We start from the raw sequence: 22,733 nt of genomic DNA, 5'->3' as shown, positions 1-22,733 counted from the left end.
GGAAATACATTTAAAAATAATGGAAATAGGTGGGAAAAGAATATATATAAATTATTGGAAAAAGGGGATCGGAAAGGGGGTGGGGAAGGAGGAGAGAGTTCATGATCTAAAGTTGTTGAACTCAATGTTCAGTCCGGAAGGCTGTAAAGTCAGAAGATGAGGTGCTGTTCCTCCAGTTTACGTTGAGCTTCACTGGAACATTGCAGCAAGCCAAGGACGGACATGTGGGCATGAGGGCAGGGTGGTGTGTTGAAATGGCAAGTGACAGGGAGGTCTGGGTAATGCTTGTGGACAGACCGAAGGTGTTCTGCAAAGCGGTCACCCAGTCTGCGTTTGGTCTCTCCAATGTAGAGGAGACCACATTGTGAGCAGCGAATGCAGTAGACTAAATTGAGGGAAGTGCAAGTGAAATGCTGCTTCACTTGAAAGGAGTGTTTGGGCCCTTGGACGGTGAGGAGGGGGGAAGTAAAGGGGTAGGTGTTGCACTTTCTGCAGTTGCGCGGGAAGGTGCTGTGGGAGGGGGTTGAGGTGTAGGGAATGATGGAGGAGTGCACCAGGGTGTCCCGGATAGAACGATCCCTGCGAAATGCCGCCATGTGGCGGGTAGCTGGAACAGCTTGCTAATGGTCACTTAAGACCAGCTGATGGAGGCCAGCTGGGTTTTTCCCACAGACACACACACACACACACACGCCCTCCCATAGACACACACACACACAAATGAGAAACTAGAAACAGCAGTTGTTTTGAGTTGTTGATTTTGAAAGTAGCTGCCGGGGAAAACTGGAGCAAAAAGGACAGATAGCCAGTCCCAAGCTAAAGAAAAGACCCAAAAATTCAGGGGAGTGGAACAGGAGAAAGTCCCAAGCAGACTTTCTGGTCAAAGGAAGTACAGGAACCAGGAAAAGGTCCTGTTAAGTGGAGTTAAGAGTGAGGGGCAGAGAAAGGCTCCAAGCTTCAAGTTTAAAGCTTCAAGCTTAAAGAGATAAAGGCTTGAGAATTCAGAAGGTCGAAAGAGACAACTGAAGGTCTGTAACTCTTTGCTATGGGAATATGAAGCAGTGGTGTACTGGTGACAGCTGAATCAGTAAGAGAGAGTTCATGGAAGACAGCTTGAATGCATGTGGTGATGCAGAGAAGAGGAACATCAGATGGAGAATTCGAAACCCTGGAGGTGAACCCTTGCGGAAGGCGTCTGAGAGAAAGCGTCAGTTTGGGAGAAGATTCCAAAGCAAGTCCTTGGAGAGTAGAGATCAAAACCCTCATGTGAAAGACGGAGTTCAGTGAGACTGGTTGGGGGCTCACGGTGTAATAAGAGTTTGGGGGGAGTTGAGGATAGATCCAAAGTAGCTGTCTGGGGTGGCATCTGTCGCTTGGTTTCAGAGTGTGGTGTGTCTGAGCACAGGCCGCAATTGATTTACATGGACTGTGTACTTGCTGTGAACATTAGTATAAGACAGCTTTTGTACTTTGTGCTATCCTTACAAATCTGTATATATCTGTAAAAGGTATAGTTGTGGGTGAAGGAGTATTGTAATATAGTTCATCTTTTATTTAACAAGAAATGTTTTAGTCTTTCGTTAAAAATTCATTAGCTGACTCTAGTGACTCGGTTCAGTAGCTCCTCTCCACGTATCTAAACAAACAAATAAAAGTTAGGATCTGTCAAGCTGCGTTCCACTCTGGGATCGGGCTTGCTCAGGGGTAACCTCAGCTGGTGATCATAACAACAGCTGTTAGATTAATGTCTTATAAGCGGTATTTATGTTACAAAAAGTGAAAATTGGTGACTAATATAAGATATATAAAGGGGTATGCTTATCTATAACTTTCTAATTCTGATGAATCCTGACATACTCACCTATTTTTTCTCCTGTTAGACGTCGGCAGGTCTGTGGCATTTTTTTTGTTTCAATTTTCTCATTTACTTTTATCTCCTCTGTTCTGGTCTACATGGAAGAAGTCTCCTTTATAAGCAAGGCAGCCCATAATATTTTTGTTGCAATTCAATATTTCTCATTATCCCTAGGTTAGGTCCTTCTTTAGAGTCAATTAATCAAATCTTTGATCTGGTTGTCTGCTGGCGTAAGGTTTCATTACTTGATGTTTTATTGTGCAATTGATGCACTATTTTCCAGTTGTGAGAGCTTTATAATTCCAATGCATGTAGGTACAGGTAATTGGAAATAATCATATGTCTAATGAAAGTGATTGACTGAGCTCCCAGATCACACAGCGATACAATCTCTTCTATTCTTTGTTAGACAAATGTATTATGGATTATGGTAGTTGGAGTTATGGCGCTTTGAATGGTGAAACAGGCTTGAGCAGCTGAATGGTCCATTCATGTTCCTGTGTTCCTACATCCCTGACAGTTAAATATATACAAATTCCAAGATCTTTTGGAAGAATCCTTAAGATGTTGACTTGCTTTTTAATTTCCATTCAACACTTACACAATATTATATATTTTTTTTATATGTATATACGGAACAAAACAAAATGTGTAAACAAAGTTCAAACAGATCCATTGCAGCGGCAATACGAGCTCCGGTTCCTCTCATTATTTCTGCTGCATGACAATGTGTACACTCAACCTATGAAGTTGATCACCACTAGATGAAGAATGGTGCTGGCAAAGAGGAAGTCTGCAAATGCTCGCTCAGGTGAGATGCCAATGAAATCTCCTTTGTTCTGAGGGTTGATCTGTATCCGCAAGCAAACTGCCAGCACGAAGGCCCCCACACAGGCGATGAATCCGGACAGGAAGGAGTTGAAGGGGAAAGTACCAACCAGCGCACAGTAAAGGAACTGAGCTACTCCGCTCAGCGCCATGTACAGCAGGTACAAGTCCAGCAGCTTCAGCCGGAGCGGAGTCCCCGCCGCGTACTCCTGAGAGAAGCGGCTGAGCACCGACAACACCGACCCGCGCATCATTACAGGGAGGCTGAGCCGGGGGAACACAATCACCCGCACACCTACCCCCACAAAAATTCTTTCGAGTTATCAACAGTCACAGATTGCAACTCTTTTGAGTACAATCACAGTTCCTGGTTTCCGGCAGTGGGACACGAACCCACAACCCTCTGATTCAAAGGTGAGGGTGCTATGAACTGAGCCACAGCTGACACCCAATATTATAGCCTGATCAGGGAGTGCATGGTGTTAATCACAATAAGAGGTTGTGGTGGAAGAATTAATCCAGGCTGATCTTTTGGTTCAAGCTGGTTTATTTTCAAGACAACTCCTCAGTGATACTGACTTCTAAGTAGCTTCCACACAAAGAGTGTTCCAGCTGTATCCTTTTACTCTATTTAGATGGGATAATCAATGCCCATCACCTGCTTAACTAGCAATTGGTTTTAATAAGGTGATTGCCATATTAACAGATTAAAACTTAAAAAAATGTAAAGAACATTTTTTTTAAACAGAAGGAAATAATGTCACATATTTCCACATCTATAATTCCCATATTTCTTTTACCAAATGTATATATAAACAATTATAAAACAAAAAAAAATGTTTTTTTCCTTGCATCATTATAAGACACCCTCTTCCAACACATTTAATAATTTCTTAGAGCAGGCACTTCTTTTCGTAAAACAGTCTGATCGTTGGTGACTTGTGTCAACACATTTTATCCTAGAGATCTCTCTTCTCTAACACCTCTTTTAAGCTGGCTAGATCTATTCTTAGCCTTTTTGCAGTGACACTGTTCGTGGAATGAACGTTGTCCTAAAGAGACCGGTTATCAACAGAACAACCTATGGGCAAAATTTTCTCACATTGCCCCTTATATAACATATCTGTCAGTATATTGGATAAGTAAGCCCCCATATCTAACGCTTCGATCAAGGCCAGCGTTTCAGCAGCTAAGGTGCTTTTCACTAACCTTTTTATTTTCCTGGACTCCCGAGCCAGTGGGTAACATTTATCATTCTTTCCCACCAAGAATATGATGAGCCCTGCTGTGCTAGAGTACCCATCTGGAAGATCGGCACACGGAGCTAAAAATGACCAACCTCATAATCTTCTGGATCACCCAAGGCTGGAAACTTGAGCACACATCTCTCAGAAGTTAATTTTCTTTTAAGTGCTTCATTTGCTCTCAGAACTTGCTCAACTGTAGAATGTTTCATCATGGTACTCAGCTCCAACACATCATAACTAGCGTCAGGCCTAGTCTGAGAGTACAACCAGTTCAACTGCCCAATCAAGCTTCTCAATTGTTCCGTTTCTTCCTTGGTAGCAGGATCCTCTTTTTGTGAGGATCTGCCACGAGTTATTGGGATATTTTCAAACATTTTCAAATAAGATTGTTGATTCAATGTCACTCCTAACCTTTTTTTATTCATTCACGGGATGTGGGCTTCGCTGGCTGGGCCAGCATTTATTGCCCATCCCTAATTGCCCTTGAGAAGGTGGTGGTGAGCTGCCTTCTTGAACCGCTGCAGTCCATGTGGGGTAGGTACACCCACTGTGCTGTTAGGAAAGGAGTTCCAGGATTTTGACCCAGCGACAGTGAAGGAGCGGCGATATATTTCCAAGTCAGGGTGGTGAGTGACTTGGAGGGGAACGTCCAAGTGGTGATGTTCCCATCTATCCGCCGCCCTTGTCCTTCTAGGTAACAGTGGTCATGGGTTTGGAAGGTGCTGTCTAAGGAGCCTTGGTGAATTCCTGCAGTGCATCTTGCAGATGGTACAGACTGCTGCTACTGTGCCTCAGTGGTGGAGGGAGTGAATGTTTGTGGATGTGGTGCCAATCAAGCAGGCTGCTTTGTCCTGGATGGTGTCCAGCTTCTTCAGTGTTGTAGGAGCTGCACTCATCCAGGCAAGTGAAGAGTATTCCATCACACTCCTGACTTGTGCCTTGTAGGTGGTGGACAGGCTTTGGGGAGTCAGGTGGTGAGTTACTTGTCACACGACTCCTAGCCTCTGAACTGCTCTTGTAGCCACAGCATTTATATGGCTAGTCCAGTTCAATTTCTGGTCAATGGTAACCCCCAGGATGTTGATAGTGGGGGATTCAGTGATGGTAATGCCATTGAACATCAAGGGGTGATGGTTGGATTCTCTCTTGTTGGAGTTGGTCATTGCTTGGCACTTGTGTGGCATGAATGTTACTTGCCACTTGTCAGCCCAAGCCTGGATATTGTCCAGGTCTTGCTGCATTTGAACATGGACTGCTTCAGTATCTGAGGAGTCGTGAATGGTGCTGAACACTGTGCAATCATCAGTGAACATCCCCACTTCTGGCCTTATGATGGAAGGAAGGTCATTGATGAAGCAGCTAAAGATGGTTGGGCCTAGGACACTAACCTGAGGAACTCCTGCAGTGATGTCCTGGAATTGAGATGACTGACCTCCAACAGCCACAACCATCATCCTTTGTGCTAGGTATGACTCTAGCCAGCAGAGAGTTTTCCCCCTGATTCCCATTGACTCCAGTTTTGCTAGGGCTCCTTGATGCCGCACTCGGTCAAATGCTGCCTTGATGTCAAGGGCAGTCACTCTCACCTCACGTCACCTCAGGAGTTCAGCCCTTTTCTCCATGTTTGAACCAAGGCTGTAACGAGGTCAGGAGCTGAGTGCCCCTGGTGGAACCCAAACTGGGCATCAGTGACCAGGTTATTACTAAGTAAGTGCTGCATGATAGCACTGTTGATAACCCCTTCAATTATTTTACCGATGATCGAGAATAGACTGATGGGGCGGTAATTGGCCAGGTTGGATTTGTTCTGCTTTTTGTGTACAGGATATGCCTGGGCAATTTTCCACATAGCTGGGTAGATGCCAGTGTTACTGGAACAGCTTGGCTAGGGGTGTGGCAAGTTCTGGAGCACAAGTCTTCAATACTATTGTCGGAATATTGTCAGGGCCCATAGCCTTTGCAGTATCCAGTGCCTTCAGTCGTTTCCTGATATCACGTGGAGTGAATTGAATTGGCTGTAGACTGGCATCTGTGATGCTGTGGACCTACGGAGGAGGCCGAGATGGATCATCCACTCAGCACTTCTGCCTGAAGATTGTTGCGAATGCTTCAGCCTTATCTTTTGAACTGCAGTGCTGGGCTCCTCCATCATTGAGGATGGGGATATTTGTGGAGGCTCCTCCTCCAGTGAGTTGTTTAATTGTCCACCACCATTCACGATGGGATGTAGCAGAACTGCAGAGCTTGGATCTGATCCATTGGTTGTGGGATCGCTTAACTCTGTCTATCACTTGCTGCTTACGCTGTTTGGCATGGAAGTAGTCCTGTGTTATAGCTTCACCAGGTTGACACCTCATTTTTAGGTATGCCTGGTGCAGCTCCTGGCATGCCCTCCTGCACTCTTCATTGAACCAGGGTTGATTCCCTGGCTTGATGGTAATGGTAGAGTGGGGGATCTGCTGGGCCATGAGGTTACAGGTTGTGTTCGAGTACAATTCTGTTGCTGCTGATGGCCCACAGTGCCTCATAGACCTTTAGTTGCTATCTATCCCATTTAGCATGGTGGTAGTGCCACACAACATGCCTCAATGTGAAGGCAGGACTTCATCTCCACAACGACTGTGCGGTGATCACTCCTACCGATACTATATACATCTGCGGCAGGTAGGATGGTGAGGATGATGTCAATTATGTTTTTCCCTCATGTTGGTTCCCTCACCACCTGCCGCAGGCCCAGTCTAGCAGCTATGTCCTTTAGGACTTTGCCAGTTCTGTCAGTAGTGGTGCTACCGAGCCACTCTTGGTGATGGACATTGAAGCCTCCCACCCAGAGTACATTCTGCACCCTTGCCACCCTCAGTGCTTCCTCTAAGCAATGTTCAACATGGAGGAGCACTGATTCATCAGCTGAGGGAGGGCGGTATGTGGTAATCAGCAGGAGGTTTCCTTGCCCATGTTTGGCCTGATGTCATGAGACTTCATGGGGACCAGAGGACTCCCAAGGCAACTCCCTCCCGACTGTATGCCACTGTGCCACCACCTCTGCATGATGGCAATGGTGGAATCTGGAACATTATCTGTAAGGTACGATTCCGTGAGGATGACTATGTCAGGCTTTTGCTTGCTCTCCCAGTTTTGGAACTAGCCCCCAAGATGTTAGTAAGGAGGACTTTGCAGGGTCGACACCGCTGCAATTGCCATTGTCGTTTCTGGCGCCTAGATCGACGCCGGGTGGTCCGTCCAGTTTCATTGAGCCTTTGTAGCAGTTTGATACAACTGAGTGGCTTGCTCGGCCATTTAAGAGTCAACCACATTGCTGCCGGTCTGGAGTCACATGTAGGCCAGACCAGGTAAGGATTTTGTTACTGTGAGATGGGTTTTTACAACAAATCGACAATCATGGTCATCATTGATTTAATTCCAGATTTTTATTGAATTCAGATTCCACCATCTGCTGGGATTCAAACCTGGGTCTCTGGATTACTAGTCCAGCGACAATACCACTACGCCATCACCTCCCACTGCTCTGCTTAATGTTTAAACCTATTTATTTAAAGGTCCCTGAAACCTGGCTTCTGACCTGGAATTCCTTCTTTATCTTCTCGATTACCCATTGTTCAAATTCTACAGATCCTCCCCACAGGAAATCATCAACATGCGTGATAAAGATTCCAGCTAGTTTCTCCTGATGGTACCAGTAGAACATCGCGGGGTCTGCCTTTAACTGAACGCAACCTGTTTTCAACAGGACAGACCTCTTGGAAAAATACCAAACTCTTGACATCATTCAACCCGTAAACACACTTGTTCAATTTCCACAGCTTTCCTTCCACATCCCCGGCTTCTTTAGGTGGTTTCAAAAAAAAAAACATCCCTTTGAAACTTCTCCCCCTGTAAAAACGCAGCTTTTAAGTCAACTGATTTGCACTCCCAGGAATAGGATGCCAAAATAGCTTAAAAAAAATTTTCAAACTCACTTTCCCCGCAGTAAACAAGTCAACTCCTAGTCTCTCTTCAAAGCCTCGGGCTACTGATCTCGCCTTGGCCTTATATGAACCATCTGGGAGTACCTTTTCTGTACAGATCCATCTGTAAAGCTGGCTGTCCTCTGTCAGGTATTTCAGAATATACCCCAAATTCCTTCCAACTTTCTAACTCTTTCCGTTTGGCTTCCTTTATCAGCTTACTTTCCAATTTATTAGCAGCTGCTAGAATCTCTCGTCCATAAGGACTTCTACTTCTATTGAGATTGCTAGCTTGCTCTCTAGTCCTGCTTGTTAAGCTACAGCCTCTACTCACATTCGTCTCCCTTTCTGGACTGCTACTATATGATCGTTCTCCCGTGCGAGCAGAACTCCATTCGCAAGTCCGTGATTTCTTTCTGGGGTCACGAACACTTTCTGGTCCACTGTCAGAACTCATACTGCGCTTCCTGGGTTTCCACATCTTTACCTCAGTTTTCCAATTGATAGGTCTTGTCTCCTGTCCTTCATCCTGCACGTTTAGCCAATGTTTCTATTTACCGTGGCCTTTCCTGCTCTCCCTGTGAGAGTGGCATCCCTCCATACACTGGTCCCTTCTGGCATGTATGTTACTTCTGTTCCTACTTTGGGCGGTTGCCCTTTTGGACGAATAGCCTTGTCCTGTACCTCAGTATTACTTTATTCATAGTCAGTCAACCCTGTATCTGCCGTTGTCTGCTCCTCATAACTACCCAGTCTATGTGTATGTGAAATGCATGGTGTCTCCTCACATTCTATGGCTTGTTCAGAACCTGTAAAGGTATATTCAGTACCAATTAACCGTGAATCACTGAATCACAGAATCACAGTGCAGAAGAGGCCCTTCGGCCCATTGAGTCTGCACCGACACGTGGGAAACACCTGACCTACCTACCTAATCACATTTACCAGCACTTGGCCCATAGCCTTGAATGTTATGATGTGCCAAGTGCTCATCCAGGTACTTTTTAAAGGATGTGAGGCAACCCGCCTCCACCACCCTCCCAGGCAGCGCATTCCAGACCGTCACCACCCTCTGGGTAAAAAAAGTTTTTCCTCACATTCCCCCCTAAGCCTCCTGCCCCTCACGTTGAACTTATGCCCCCTTGTGACTGACCCTTCAACTAAGGACAGACCTCTTGGAAAAATACCAAACTCTTGATATCATTCAACCCAAAAACACACTTGTTCAATTTCCACAGCTTTCCTTCCACATCCCCGGCTTCTTTAGGTGGTTTCAAAAAAAAAACATCCCTTTGAAACTTCTCCCCCTGTAAAAACGCAGCTTTTAAGTCAATCGATTTGCACTCCCAGGAATAGGATGCCAAAATAGCTTTAAAAAAAATCTTCAAACTCACTTTCCCCGCAGTAGACAAGTCAACTCCTAGTCTCTCTTCAAAGCCTCGGGCTAATAATCTCGCCTTGGCTTTATATGAACCATCTGGGAGTACCTAGCTCCCTATCTACCCTGTCCATGCCCCTCACAATCTTGTGCACCTCGATCAGGTCGCCCCTCAGTCTTCTCTGTTCCAACGAAAACAACCCAAGTCTATCCAACCTCTTTTCATAACTTAAATGCTTCATCCCAGGCAACATCCTGGTGAATCTCCTCTGCACCCCCTCCAGTGCAATCACATCCTTCCTATAATGTGGTGACCAGAACTGCATACAGTACTCCAGCTGTGGCCTCACCATGGTTCTATACAACTCCAACTTGACCTCCCTACTTTTGTAATCTATAAGAATGTACTCTAACAGTTTGATTGCCATGTTGCACAACTACTACTTTCCCATCACTCCCTATTACCTTGCCAGGTCCTTTCTACTCTTTCTGGCCTTCCCTTTCATAATACACCATGTCTCCTTGTCTAAACTGCATTCCCGGTGGTCTTATGTGGTGCCATAGGGCTTGCTGAATTTTCTCCGGAACCTCAGCTATAATGAAAGCTTTTCTGCCCGCGTGCAAAGCTTTCAGAAGAGCAGAAAAGGTGGAGCTAATGCTAATCCCTTGTAGAGCAGGAGGAGCATCTGTCAACATTGACGGTAACTTCAGATTTCTTCCGTACACAAACTGGTAGGGACTGAACCCCCCAACCAATTGCAAAGAGTTCTTTGTGTGCACCACTCATGATAGTGCCGTTTGCAATTTACAATCCAGTTGATCAGCTAATATTTTATGTGATATGTCATCTATTACTGCATGGTTTCTTTTACAAAGACCATCACTAAATGGGTTCTCAGCTGCAGTGTGCTTAACTATGATGTTTAAATTTTCGCACATATCTCAAAATTCCTCATTGGCGAATTCCCCACCATTATCTGTGAGGAACTTCATTGTTGTTCTTAATTCCGTTCCTACCCATTTCACCATGGCTTTATCAACAATGGTCCTTTTGTCTTAACCAAGAATCACAGTGGATAGGCTAAATCTGGTTGCCATATCTATGAAGTGTAGTAAAAAGAAAACCCTATCCTTGTCCCAAACTTTCAAGTCCATTGCCACTACATCGTTAAACTCCCTGGCTAGTGGCAAGCTCACAACAGGACGCGGTGGTGTCTTGCGATACTTAAGGCAAATATCACACTGAGCAGTAATTCGTTCAATAAGGTCATCATATCCTTTATCGGCCACTCCCACATCTCGAAGTAGAGTCTTCAGTTTCTGTGGCACCAGATATGCAAACTGTCTTAATTTCCAAATTATCTTCTTTTTGTCCACCAAATTCTCATTCTCAGCAGTTAACAAAACTTCATGAACTTTTTGATGAGAAATCTCTGGCTTTCTAAGTGGAAATCTCTGGAAGGCAGTAATGGCCTGATCGAGTAAAACATAGATCCACATTTTTCCAAATACGGCTACTCTATCATTCTTCATCACAGGTCGACTCAACAATAGCGGTATCTCGCTAGAAACCACATCAGTACTGATAAACAGATTGATCCCTGCTATCTTACAAGGGGGGACCACCTGTTTGGAGGATGTTAATGTATTGCCATCTCTGAACCTCAAGCAGGTAGAGCTTTCATACTCCTTGACATTCCGCTGGTCTGCCTCATTGAGAGACTCCAGATAGCAGTCAAGCCAGTCCATGCCACACACTGTAGAAGTGCAACCACTGTCCAGAATTGCACAGTTGAAGGAATCTACCATCAAGATACTCATTACCAGGCTCAAACCCTCAGTGATCAATACAATTCCATCATGGCAGTCACCATCATCATTTTCAATTTCAGATGAATCTGTCTCATGGGTCACTTCAAAAATGTGATTCCTTCACTGTGGGCAGTTCTTCATGTAGCAATACTGGGAATCACACCAAAAACACCGATTAGCCATTCCCCATGCATTTTTTGGGTTTAAACGCCTACGGTCATCATCCCAGGCACGCTTTTTGTCCCCATTCTCAAATTGGCTAGGGGTATGACCATTTTCAGACCACTTGTCATTAACCCCATCTTTGTATTGGAATCTTCGTCTAATATTGGGTCGACAGCGAAATTCGGTCACCATTGAATCCTCTATCCTTTGTTTTACAGCATAGTTGTTCGTATTTGCTAAGAAAGTGGTAGGGAACAACTGTTTCCCCAGAAATTTTTTTTAGGGCAGCCGCCATTTGATCAAGAGAGATTCTCTCCCCCGGAACTGAACGCCTGTTAGCATTAAAAGACTATCAACATGGGAAATGTGAGAACAGTCCAGTAATTTAAATGTCAATACTGATTCTGGAATTTCAAGTTCAAATCGCTGTAATCTCCTGTACCATTTATCAAAATCCATGATATATTCTTCCATGGGCTGATCATCTGATTTCCTAAAACCATCAGAGATCGTCCAAACTTCATATGCTTCCAATAACTCATCCTTTTTGTAAAACTTATCCAAAAATTGTAACAGAAGGTCCAATCCCTCTTCATGATCCAAATCATCCACTTTCCACTCTGAAAATACCTTACACCTTATCTTACTTTTGCCTGGTAATGACAACGCCAAAGCCACACCTTGCTCCTTCCGGGACATGGAAGTAACCTGGGTCCACATTTCAACTTCAGCCTTCCATTGCTGATAAGGTTCAGGGTCAGAAAAAATTGGTGGATAGTCAAAGATTGCAATTTTACACTGTCCTTCTGTAACTTAAGTTGTCAGCAATAGTACACTTCTTTTCCCTCAGAGGACTGAGGCAGAAATCTTCAATATGCAGCAATCAATCAGCAAAGCTTAAAGTTTATCCTCTGCTACCACGTTAGTCACAATAAGAGGTTGTGGTGGAAGAATTAATCCAGGCTGGTCTTTCGCTTCAAGCTGGTTTATTTTCAAGACAACTCCTCAGTGCTACTGACTTCCAAGTAGCTTCCACACAAAGTGTTCCAGCTGGATCTTTTTATTCTATTTAGATGGCATAATCAATGCCCATCACCTGTTTAACTGGCAATTGGTTTTAACAAGGTGATTGCCATATTAACACACGGGACTAGACGCTAGCCTTACACCTCTGATTATAATCTAAACCAGGCTGAACTATTTGTTCACTGCAGGGGTTCCCTGTGAAATGAGTTGAGGCAGTTTCAATTCAGCTGCATGAACTCCACAGGACAACTCTGTCCTTAATTAGCACCACATTTGCTAACTCGCTTATCTGATAGATGCCCAGATATTTGGGGAGGGTAATGGAAGACGGTTGGTGCACTCGAGTTCGGTACTAAGGCACCAGCCTCGGGTAGGTAGTAGAGGGAACATCAGTCTCCCCTAAACCATAATGTCTCTGACCTTGGCGGGGGCTGATGGGGGAACACTAGCTGTCTGAAATGGAAAATGCTGCACTCCTCAGCACCAACATCCTTCGACTCTAAGTCACCTTAAAAGACTTCACCACGAGCTGCAATCAGAAGTTGCCACTGTGAAGGCAGAAAAGTCGTAACTTTAGAGATTGGAATGATTTTTTTATCCCTGTCTTGCAGAGAAGTTGCAGTGAGAATGAAGTTCCAAGGTCAATGGATCAGCATCGACTAAGATGGATTATAATTGGTATCTGTGAATTCTCACTCCATTAACTTCCAGCATCTGGAATAAATTCGATCATTGTCTTTTTTTTACCTGCAGTTATTTCTTAACGATTAAGTTGGTCTGCCAGAAATGGGATGCTTAATGGTCAAATGTTCTTAGCCTGTTCACACACATTAAATTCTAAGTACCTTGCAATGCTTGAGAGCCCAGTGAAAGTGTGATCACACTTCAATAAGAAGCTATTTGCTGTATTCCTTTTTAAAAAAAAAAAGTTTGCTTTCGCTAATTTCTCTTCTTGATTGCCCTGGTACAGTAACTCTCCAGTACCTCGCTCTACATTTGTCGCTGAGTGTTAGCGAGTTATTTCACCATTAAGGACATGCCCAACCCCTGCTCTCATCCAACACGCACACCTTCCAGCAAGGTCAGTGAATAGCCAATAAAATCCAAAACCATGGGCAACTTTCCAGTTTCCCAGAGGCACAGGCTGAAGGGCAAGCCCAAGATCTTCTTGTACTTGTGACTCCTCAGCACTCACTGGTAGCATTTTAACTGACAGTTTATTTGAGAGCTTTAACGCTGCAGCTCTCCACCGAAGGGTCTACGGGAGCCCCTGACAATTAGAAAGCTTTGGTGCATTCCCAGAGTTTTAATTCCCATGTTATCCAGTTGCTATACTGAGATCAACTTGAAGCATACAAAAGCTGCGTTGTAAAAGGAAGCATTTGAGTGCAAGTCTCCAGGAAAAGGGATTCTATCCCACTCTTTGCATTGTTCCCTTTCACAAGAGCACATGATATACAGTCTCACAGTCTGCACGGGCACCCATTAATAATCTAGGCTGATTAGCAGCCCCAATTCCATCTCATTTTACTCACGGTACTCACTCTAGCTTCCAGGAGCTGGCTCAGCAGATCACAACATTTTGTCAGTGCATGGAGATTTATAAATAAACATCTGACCCAATTAAATTGTGACTCAAGGCAAAGTACAGATTATCCTTTTTAAAAAAAGGGAAAAATAAAATCAAAAATCAAGACAATGGGATAATTGTGAGAGCCAACGCCTCCCCAGCCTTCCCCAGGATGCTGCTAAATTTATTATAAGGTAATGGCTTAGGTGAGTTCATTTTTCTGGTTTTCCAGGCAATGCAAATCAAGGCTCTAGTTACAGCTGAAATCCCGCCTCTGTTCTCACTGCAATGACCCAAATTGAATGTCTTGCGCTAGAGCCAATTCTCACTGACACTGACACATTGCGTGTATGAAGGCAGACTGTGGATTTAAAGGCACAAGCTTAAGCCTGAGTAGAGGAGACAGGGGAGTTGCACAGTTCTGCTGCTTGGTGATCGGTAGCACCGTTTGTAATATATACAAACATCCACTGTTAAACGGGCAGCACCTTCAAGGAAAAGTATTTGCCAATGTTTTGGTGACATTAAAGGCACTATATAAATGCAGGTTGTTGTTGTTCAGGAAGCAAAAAAAAACCTCTAAAGAAGCTGTACATTGTTTCCATTCAATCGATGACGTGACGCAGGTTCGCAAGTGATGTGTTTGTAAACAAAACAACATCTCCTGAACCTTTTCATAACATTGGGATCCTTGCTTTATATCTTCTAATCTACTCCCCCTATCTTTATATCTTCTAACCTACTCCCCCTATCTTTATATCTTCTAATCTACTCCCCCTATCTTTATATCTTCTAATCTACTCCCCCTATCTTTATATCTTCTAATCTACTCCCCCCTTTTGAAGGGGCTGGGATTCGCTTACTGAGGCATCAGCAGCCCTCGGGTACGATTACGTTTCACCTGAGCCACATATCCCTGAGCCACAGGCAGGTGAAGCCAGTGGCAGTCCCCGCCTCTCATTATATCCAGTGTTTGCAAGGTGCACGCTCCTGGATGTTGAGCGTTAACAAGGTCGAGCGTGGCTCAGCTGCCCTTTGGCAGTCGAGTTACCTGCCGGCCAGCCTTCAGATGTGATTTTCTTTGTTTCAGCACTGACCACCATGCCTTCAACTGCCTTGGCCCAAAGCTTCTGAATTTGCTCCCAATCTCTGCCTCCTTTAAGATTCTTGTTAAAACCAATCTCTTAAACCAGACTTTGGGTCACAAGCCCTAATTATTTCCTTATGTAGCTTGGTGTCAAATTTAATTGGATAATGTGCCTGTGATGAGCTTTGGGACATTTTACTACATGAATGGTGCTATATAAGTTATTGTTGGCAGGTAACCCGACTGCCCAGGGCAGCTGAGCCACGCTGGATCCTGTTATTGCTCAACACCCAGGAGCGTCCACCTAGTCAGAAGCTTTTTCACAGGGTGGAAGAGTCAATTACTAGGGGACACAGATTTAAGGTGAGAGGAGAAAACTATAGAGGAGATGTGCGGGGCAAGTTTTTTACGCAGAGGGTAGTGAGTGTCTGGAACTCGCTGCCAGAGGAGGTGGTGGAAGCAGGTACGGTAGTGTTGTTTAAGAGGCAGCTTGACAAATACATGAATAGGATGGGAATAGAGGGATACGGACCCCAGAAGTGCAAAATCTTTTAGTTGATGGGCAATATGATCGGCGCAGGCCAGGAGGGCCGAAGGACCTGTTCCTGTGCTGTACTTTTCTTTGTTCTTTGTTCTATAATCAGGGGCGGGGGCTGCCACTGGCTTTATCTGCCTGTGGCTCAGGGGTAGAGGCGAATTGTAATGTTACCACCAGTAAGACATTCGCAGCAAGCGTGAGGCTTTGGACTCGAGAGCCAGCAGTAGCCACAGGTAGAATCTTTTCCCTGGGCAAGAGGGATAATGTCAGGTCTTTAAAAAATTAGAAAGAGGTGTGATCGAGTGCTGTTAATTGAGAGGCGAGGGAGGAATGTTGGCCAAGACCCTGGGAGAACTCTCTGCTCCTCTTTAAATAGTGCCATAGGCTGACATCCCATCTGAGCAGACAGATCAAGTTTCACATCTCATTTGAAAGCCAACACCTCCAATAAAGCAGCCCCGTCAGTACAGTACTCAGGTGTTGACCTAGATTATGTGTTCAAATCCTTAGGCTTAAACACACAATCTTCTGATTCAGAGGCAGGAGTGCTACAAATTAAGCTAAATTGACACTTGTGATAGAGGAACAGTGGCTGACAGATTGATAGACTCTTATGTATATGCCAGACACAATAAATTATAATATAAAGATATCTAACCTCCTTCAAATTGCACTAAAAGTGATATTTGATAGGTCTCCTTTCCTTCAAGTCTTTTTGATGCAATTTAATTTTCCTTTTCAAGGTTTTTGCTGCTGCCTTCAGCCAAACACTTTTTCACTGTATTCATTTCCATTTCCCTATAGCTAGCTATCACTATAGCAATCTGAGTGATTATTTGGAAATACCAGATTCCACCTTCCCGTCTTTACACTCTTGAATTCATTTAAAAAAAAATCAATTGCTTATTCCACCCCTCTCTTCACGTTTTGCCCCTGTTTCTCCTTCCAGTTTCTGCACGTTTCACAAAAGAACTGTAACATTTACAGGCTCTCTTTATCTAGTTGACCTGCAGAGATTCAGTTCTGCTGTTGCATTCATGCAGTCACACTGACAATTATTGGACAGTAATCAGTAATGGAACACAGGAGGGCTTTTCCCTCTCCCTCTCTTGTTGCAGGTTCCAGGAATCGAAGGTTAGTCGTTTGGTACAGAACTTGAGTATTGCTGAAAAATGAGACAAGTCGAAGCTTCTCGTCTTGCACTTATCAGGACACTATGCAAGAATGCCAATATGAGGGGGAAACAACAATTTATACTGTATGTGAAGAGAGTGCTGATTAATTGGCAAGTGGACTCTGATTGATAGAGGCGTTGCCATGTAGAATGCACCAAATGATGGTGACTGACAAGCATTGTTTGAAATTTAAACCAGGCAGCTTGGCCCTGATTGGTCAAGGCATTGCCCTGAGGAATGAGTCAGTGAATGGCTGCAACTTATTTTGTTTAGCTGAAAAAGGCGCAATGTGTGTACATGTTCTTTCTATCTGCAAAGAACAGGGCCCTGTGTATTAATATATGTGGCTTCCTTTACACGCAAATGCGCCACATTGTGAGCCTGACTGACAATCTTAAATTAGTTGTCAGCGTAATTCCTAGCATACTGAGGATTATTTAGCAAATGTTGTCCAAGCACGGAATCACATCTAATGTTGGACACTGTGTTTTGAGTTTATTTTGAGCAAGCACGTTGGGTACAGTCTGGTTTAAATTTTAAACAATGCTGGGCAGTTAGCTGTCAATCACTGTCAATTGGTGCATTCTCCATGGCAACGCCTCTACCAGAGTCCACTTGCCAACTAATCAACACTCTCTCCCCATACAGATTAAATTGGTTTCCCCTGTATTGGTGTTCCTGTGAAGTGTCCTGATGAGTGTAAGACAAAAAGCTTCGACACGTCTTTTTTCAGCAATACTAACTGAAGATTAGTTGCTGGGTGGGTACTGTCCCGAGCAAACCTGGGAGAGGAATCATTGGGGCTTTGTTAAAATTGAGTGCTTTTTCCTCGATTTCCTTTGAACACTTCTTTTATTAGTTCTAGAAATATTGGAGATGGGGGAAGTAAGGCTGTTTGACGGGGGAGGGCTGTGGGAGGTGGGATGTAGCAAGAGAATACACCTTCTAAATCAGGTTTGGCAGCATCTGCGGAGAGGAATACGGGTAACGTTTCGAGTCCGTATGACTCTTCAACAGAACAACAGATGTTGTCAGACTTGCTGAGTTCTTCCAGGTATTTTTATTTTTGTTTTGGATTTCCAGCATCCGCAGTTTTTTGCTTTTATTTTTCTAACTCAGGCTGTTCAAGCACATATAAAAGAAAAGAAGAGGGTTGGCATTCTTCCAATGTCTTGTCCACACACGTTCATGCTTTCACTAGCCCCCACCAAATATAGATTACCAGCCATTCACCTCGCATTTGGCTTTGGCAGAATTTCACTGACCGTCTCATTTGCCTGCACCAAAAGTAACTCACTGCCAGGGAAGTCTTTGTGGGATATGTTTTGAGGATGAGAAAGGGGTCATAAGAATGCAAGCTCTTCCTGCAGTTCTATTTGGCTGATGCTGTCGGCAAAACTTTGAATGGAGTTTGAGTTTTGCAGGAAAGTATTTCACGTTGAAGGTGGAAATTCAATTTGTAAATGTGCGCGTTTCACAATGGGAACACTTCCACATCTGTTAACACAAACAGAGTCTATTGGTGGAACGAATGAGGGGGCAGATGCATCTTGTTTTCGGCACACAAAAGTGCTGCGCAGATTAAATTGACCTTGCTCCAGAAAACAGTGCACTTGTAATTTCTCCAAAAACTCGTGTCTTTTTTTGCGGGTTGCTTGAAGTCCATTTGCAGCTTTTGTAAAGGACATTGGCAGTTCAATGTGATGTGACAGATGCTGGGTTTTTGTCTGTCCCTTGAATCCCACTTAATCTGAGTGTTCACAATCCTACGTGTCTTCTTTTGTTTAAAAAAAGGGCAAATTATTCCCAAGGAACCCTTGGACCAACTTAACAAAGGCTTTTTGGCAGTGCCTGGTGTCATGTGTATTGTCACACAGTACCGGAATAAGCCAAAAGTACTGCTATGCAGTGCTAGACACAGGCTTGATTCCTCCACTCCACTGAGTTCCAATCTCAACCACATTGCCATGAGGAGAGATACACATGGACTCAGCCCTTGGCAGCTTCCCTCTCCAGCAGCCAATTCAGAGTATTGTTGGCTGAGCTGAGAGCAGACTGCACAATCAGCTACAGTTGGTGAAAAGTCCAGGAATGTTGGATCTGGGAGTAGAGATGAAAAACTCCTGTTCATATAACGTCATTCATGACCCCTAAGATTGTCCCAAAGTTCTTTACAGCCAATGAATTCCTTTTAAATGTAATCACCGTTACCATGGAGGAAACAAGGCAGTCCATTGGTGCACAGCAAGATCTCACAAACAGCAATGTGGCAATCAACAGGTAATTAGTTTTAGTGTTATTGGTTGAGGAATAAATATAGGTCAGGGCACTGAGGAGAACTTTTTTGCTCTTCTTTAAAATAGTGACATGGGAATTATAACGCTCAGGACAGAGGAGGCCTCAACTTAAAGTCTCATCTGGAAGACTATTACACCATTTGTCAAAACAAGGCTGCTCTACATTTTGCGAGAGTTGAGAATTCCTTGCCTTTTTTTCCCCCTGTTCCTCAAAGCCTTTACTTTTTAAATGCCTCAGGCTATTCTGTAACTGTAGGCCTCTGAAACACTGAATTCCACAATTGCACAAGCCCTTGAAGAATTTTATTTCTCTCTGGATTCACACTTACCTGCCTTTGTTTAAATTCTAAGTATACCCATTTGTTCTCGACTTCCCGACGGTAAAGTCTTTCCTGACATAACCTGTCAATCCTCTTTGATAAAAGCAAAAAACTGCGGATGCTGGAAATCCAAAACAAAAACAAAAATACCTGGAAAAACTCAGCAGGTCTGGCAGCATCTGCGGAGAGGAGCACAGTTAACATTTCGAGTCCGCATGACTCTTCAACAGAACTAAGGAAAAATAGAAAAGGGGTGAAATATAAGCTGGTTTAAGTGGGGGTTGGGACAAGAAGAGCTGGATAGAGGGCCAGTGATAGGTGGAGATAACCAAAAGATGTCACAGACAAAAGGACAAAGAGGTGTTGAAGGTGGTGATATTATCTAAAGGAATGTGCTAATTAAGGGTAGAAAGCAGGACGAGCAAGGTACAGATAGCCCTGGTGGGGTGGGGTGAAGGAATCGAAAAAGGCTAAAAGGTAGAGATAAAACAATGGATGGAAATACATTTAAAAATAATGGATATAGGTGGGAAAAGAAAAATCTATATAAATTATTGGAAAAAACAAAAAGGAGGGGGAAAATCGGAAAGGGGGTGGGGATGGAGGAGAGAGTTCATGATCTAAAATTGTTGAAGTCAATATTCAGTCCGGAAGGCTGTAAAGTGCCCAGTCGGAAGATGAGGTGCTGTTCCTCCAGTTTGCGTTGAGCTTCACTGGAACAATGCAGCAAGCCAAGGACGGACATGTGGGCATGAGAGCAGGGTGGAGTGTTGAAATGGCAGGCGACAGGAAGGTCTGGGTAATGCTTGCGGACAGACCGATGGTGTTCTGCAAAGCGGTCACCCAGTCACATCCATCCATTGTTTTATCTCTACCTTTTAGCCTTTTTCCATTCCTTCACCCCACCCCCACTAGGGCTATCTTTACCTTGCTCGTCCTGCTTTCTACTCTTAATTAGCACATTCCTTTAGATAATAGCACCACCTTCAACACCTCTTCGTCCTTTTGTCTGTGACATCTTTTGGTTATCTCCACCTATCACTGGCCCTCTATCCAGCTCTTCTTGTCCCAACCCCCACCTTAAACCAACTTATATTTCACCCCTTTTCTATTTTTCCTTAGTTCTGTTGAAGAGTCATGTGGACTCGAAACGTTAACTGTGCTCCTCTCCACAGATGCTGCCAGACCTGCTGAGTTTTACCAGGTATTTTTGTTTTTGTTTTGTCAATCCTCGTTGTTTAAAACACTTCAGGCAATCAGTGTTGTAGCCTCATATCTGACCCATACTCATATAGAGCAAGGCTCTCCCTCAGCAAGTATTGCCGCGTTTATTCCAGTATCTTGCTCAAATCTCATTGTTCCTCTGCATTGTTGAACCTGCCAATTAAAGTACTGAAGAAAACCTGACAAGTGTAGTCATTTCGCCCTTTCAATAGTCAACAATAATAATTTATATTTATATAGCACCTTTAATGTAATGAAACTTCACAAGGTACTACACAGGAGCATTATAAAACAAAGTATGACACTGAGCCACTAATAAGGAGATATTAAGTCAGGTGACTGAAAGCTTGGTCAAAGAGACAGGATTCAAAGAGTGTCTTTAAAGAGGAAGCGAGGTAGAGAGGCCGAGAGGGTAGGGAGGGAATTCCAGAGCTTGGGGCTTTGGCAACTAAAGGCACGGCCACCAACGCTGGTGCGATTAAAATTGAGGATGCACAGGAGACAAGAATTAGAGGAGCACAGATATCTCAGAGGGTTGTGGGGTTGGAGGAGATTACAGAGATAGGAAGGGGCGAGACGATGGAGGGATTTGAAAAAAAATGAGAATTTTAAAAACGAGATGTTGGCTTGACAGGGAGCCAATGTAGGTCAGCAAGCACAGGGGTGATAGGTGATAGTCGGGGAAACTTGGTGGGCCATCCTGTGTGAAGGTCAGTGGTTGATACAATTATGAGGCAATTGCTAACCCTGGACATACTAACTCAGAGGCAACACAAACAATTGTGCAAGTTGAACGAAAGGAGACGAGCTGCAACATATGCAAGGGTGCAGAAGTTGAATTAATGGAGACTTGAGCTGCTTATTGAGGCTAACTTCCCACAAGAAGACAAACAGCATTAGGCAGAATATTTGGGAGAAAGTCTGAGCAGTTACCATAGATGATTGAATATTTCATTCGCCGCTCCCTCACCAATCAATGCACCGGGGTTTTGATGATATCTAGATGCATGAGTTTTTGAATTAAATGTAGCCTTGGTGTGCAGTAGTGACGAAGGGAAACATATTGTTAAATAATTCTGTTAAATTAAGGGGAGCATGGGGATATCAAACCACCTGGAGAACATGTTACTCATTAACTCTCCAACAGATCCAATTGCACATTACACTCAAAAAATAGTCTAATGGAATGTTACTGTGAATTCAGTTCATTTTAACTATTAAAAACTACAGCCATTGTCCTAGTTTCCAGCGACTTAAGCAAGATGTTATGACACTACATTTTAAATGGAGTTTTTCTTTGTTTTCCAATTTTCTATTTTCTCTCTCAAGGCACTGACTCCTCCCTGGGTAAGGTTCCAAGTGGCCATTGTCCAAGGGAGCTTTGATGCTGAGTGTTGGCAAATTTGTCAACCTCAGGGGCATCACAGACACTCCTGATCTCTCTGAATGACAGCTAACCGCCTGTCAACATGACATTTTCGGAGGACCACAGAAGCAGCAAGAGGCCACTCAGCCCCTTGGAACCTCCTCACCCATTCAATTAGATCATGGCTAATCTCTATCTTAACTCCATCTACCCACCTTGGTTCGGTGCCTCCCCTCCCCCGCCAAGCCTCAACAGCTTTTCGAGACAGAGATCCAGATTTCCACTGCCATTTGTGGTGACATCAGTCCTGAATAGCCTAGCTCTAATTTTAGGGGTTTGCCATCTTGTTCTGGACTCCCTCTTCCATAGTTTCTCTCTATCTATGCTGTCAATTCCTTTAATCATCTAACACACTTCAATTAGATCACCACTTAATCTTTATATTCAAGAGACTATAAGCTTAGTCAATGCAACATGCCCTCATTATTCAACTCTTTATCTGTTAGCCGGAGACGAACTACTAATCTATTAAGATATATGTGAAGCCCAAAAAAATAGAACAACAGATTTAGATAGATTGCAGTCATTCATGTAACTTTGCTTCATCATTGTAGAAATTAAGTACGAAAATCCTAATGCTTTTCTTCGGTTATTTAGATTATGGGCTTCGATGGTGAGTTTTACGTAGGAGTGAATTCTTATTGAAAACACCGAGAGACAAAGGCAACCTCACAAAACGCATATGTTCCTTCCCTTGAATGTTGCATCTGGTACAAAGAAAGGCAGAAAGAGTAACTTCAATAAAAATTAAAGCTGTCAATAAAATGGATTGCAGAGGCACTGGGGCAGTGCATCAGAAGTCCCAAAACAAATAATTCGC

The 22,733-nt window shown here is 43.8% G+C and overlaps 2 protein-coding genes across 3 annotated transcripts in view; both read right to left on the bottom strand.

Annotated features, from left to right (window-relative positions):
• agrn (agrin) overlaps positions 1-22,733 on the bottom strand; it is a 474,755-nt gene that overhangs the window by 149,206 nt on the left and 302,816 nt on the right. The window lies entirely within an intron of this gene.
• Positions 2,531-2,978, bottom strand: LOC144690396 (dolichyl-diphosphooligosaccharide--protein glycosyltransferase subunit DAD1-like). The gene has a single exon (XM_078557867.1). It carries the CDS (start codon positions 2,935-2,937, stop codon positions 2,593-2,595), a length of 345 nt encoding a protein of 114 aa, XP_078413993.1. The 5' UTR covers positions 2,938-2,978; the 3' UTR covers positions 2,531-2,592.

The sequence above is a fragment of the Cetorhinus maximus genome, chromosome 15, assembly GCF_964194155.1.
Source record: "Cetorhinus maximus chromosome 15, sCetMax3.hap1.1, whole genome shotgun sequence".
NCBI lineage: Eukaryota > Metazoa > Chordata > Chondrichthyes > Lamniformes > Cetorhinidae > Cetorhinus > Cetorhinus maximus.
The sequence above is the reverse complement of the archived record's forward strand: the minus strand, read 5'-3'. Positions and strand labels throughout refer to the sequence as shown.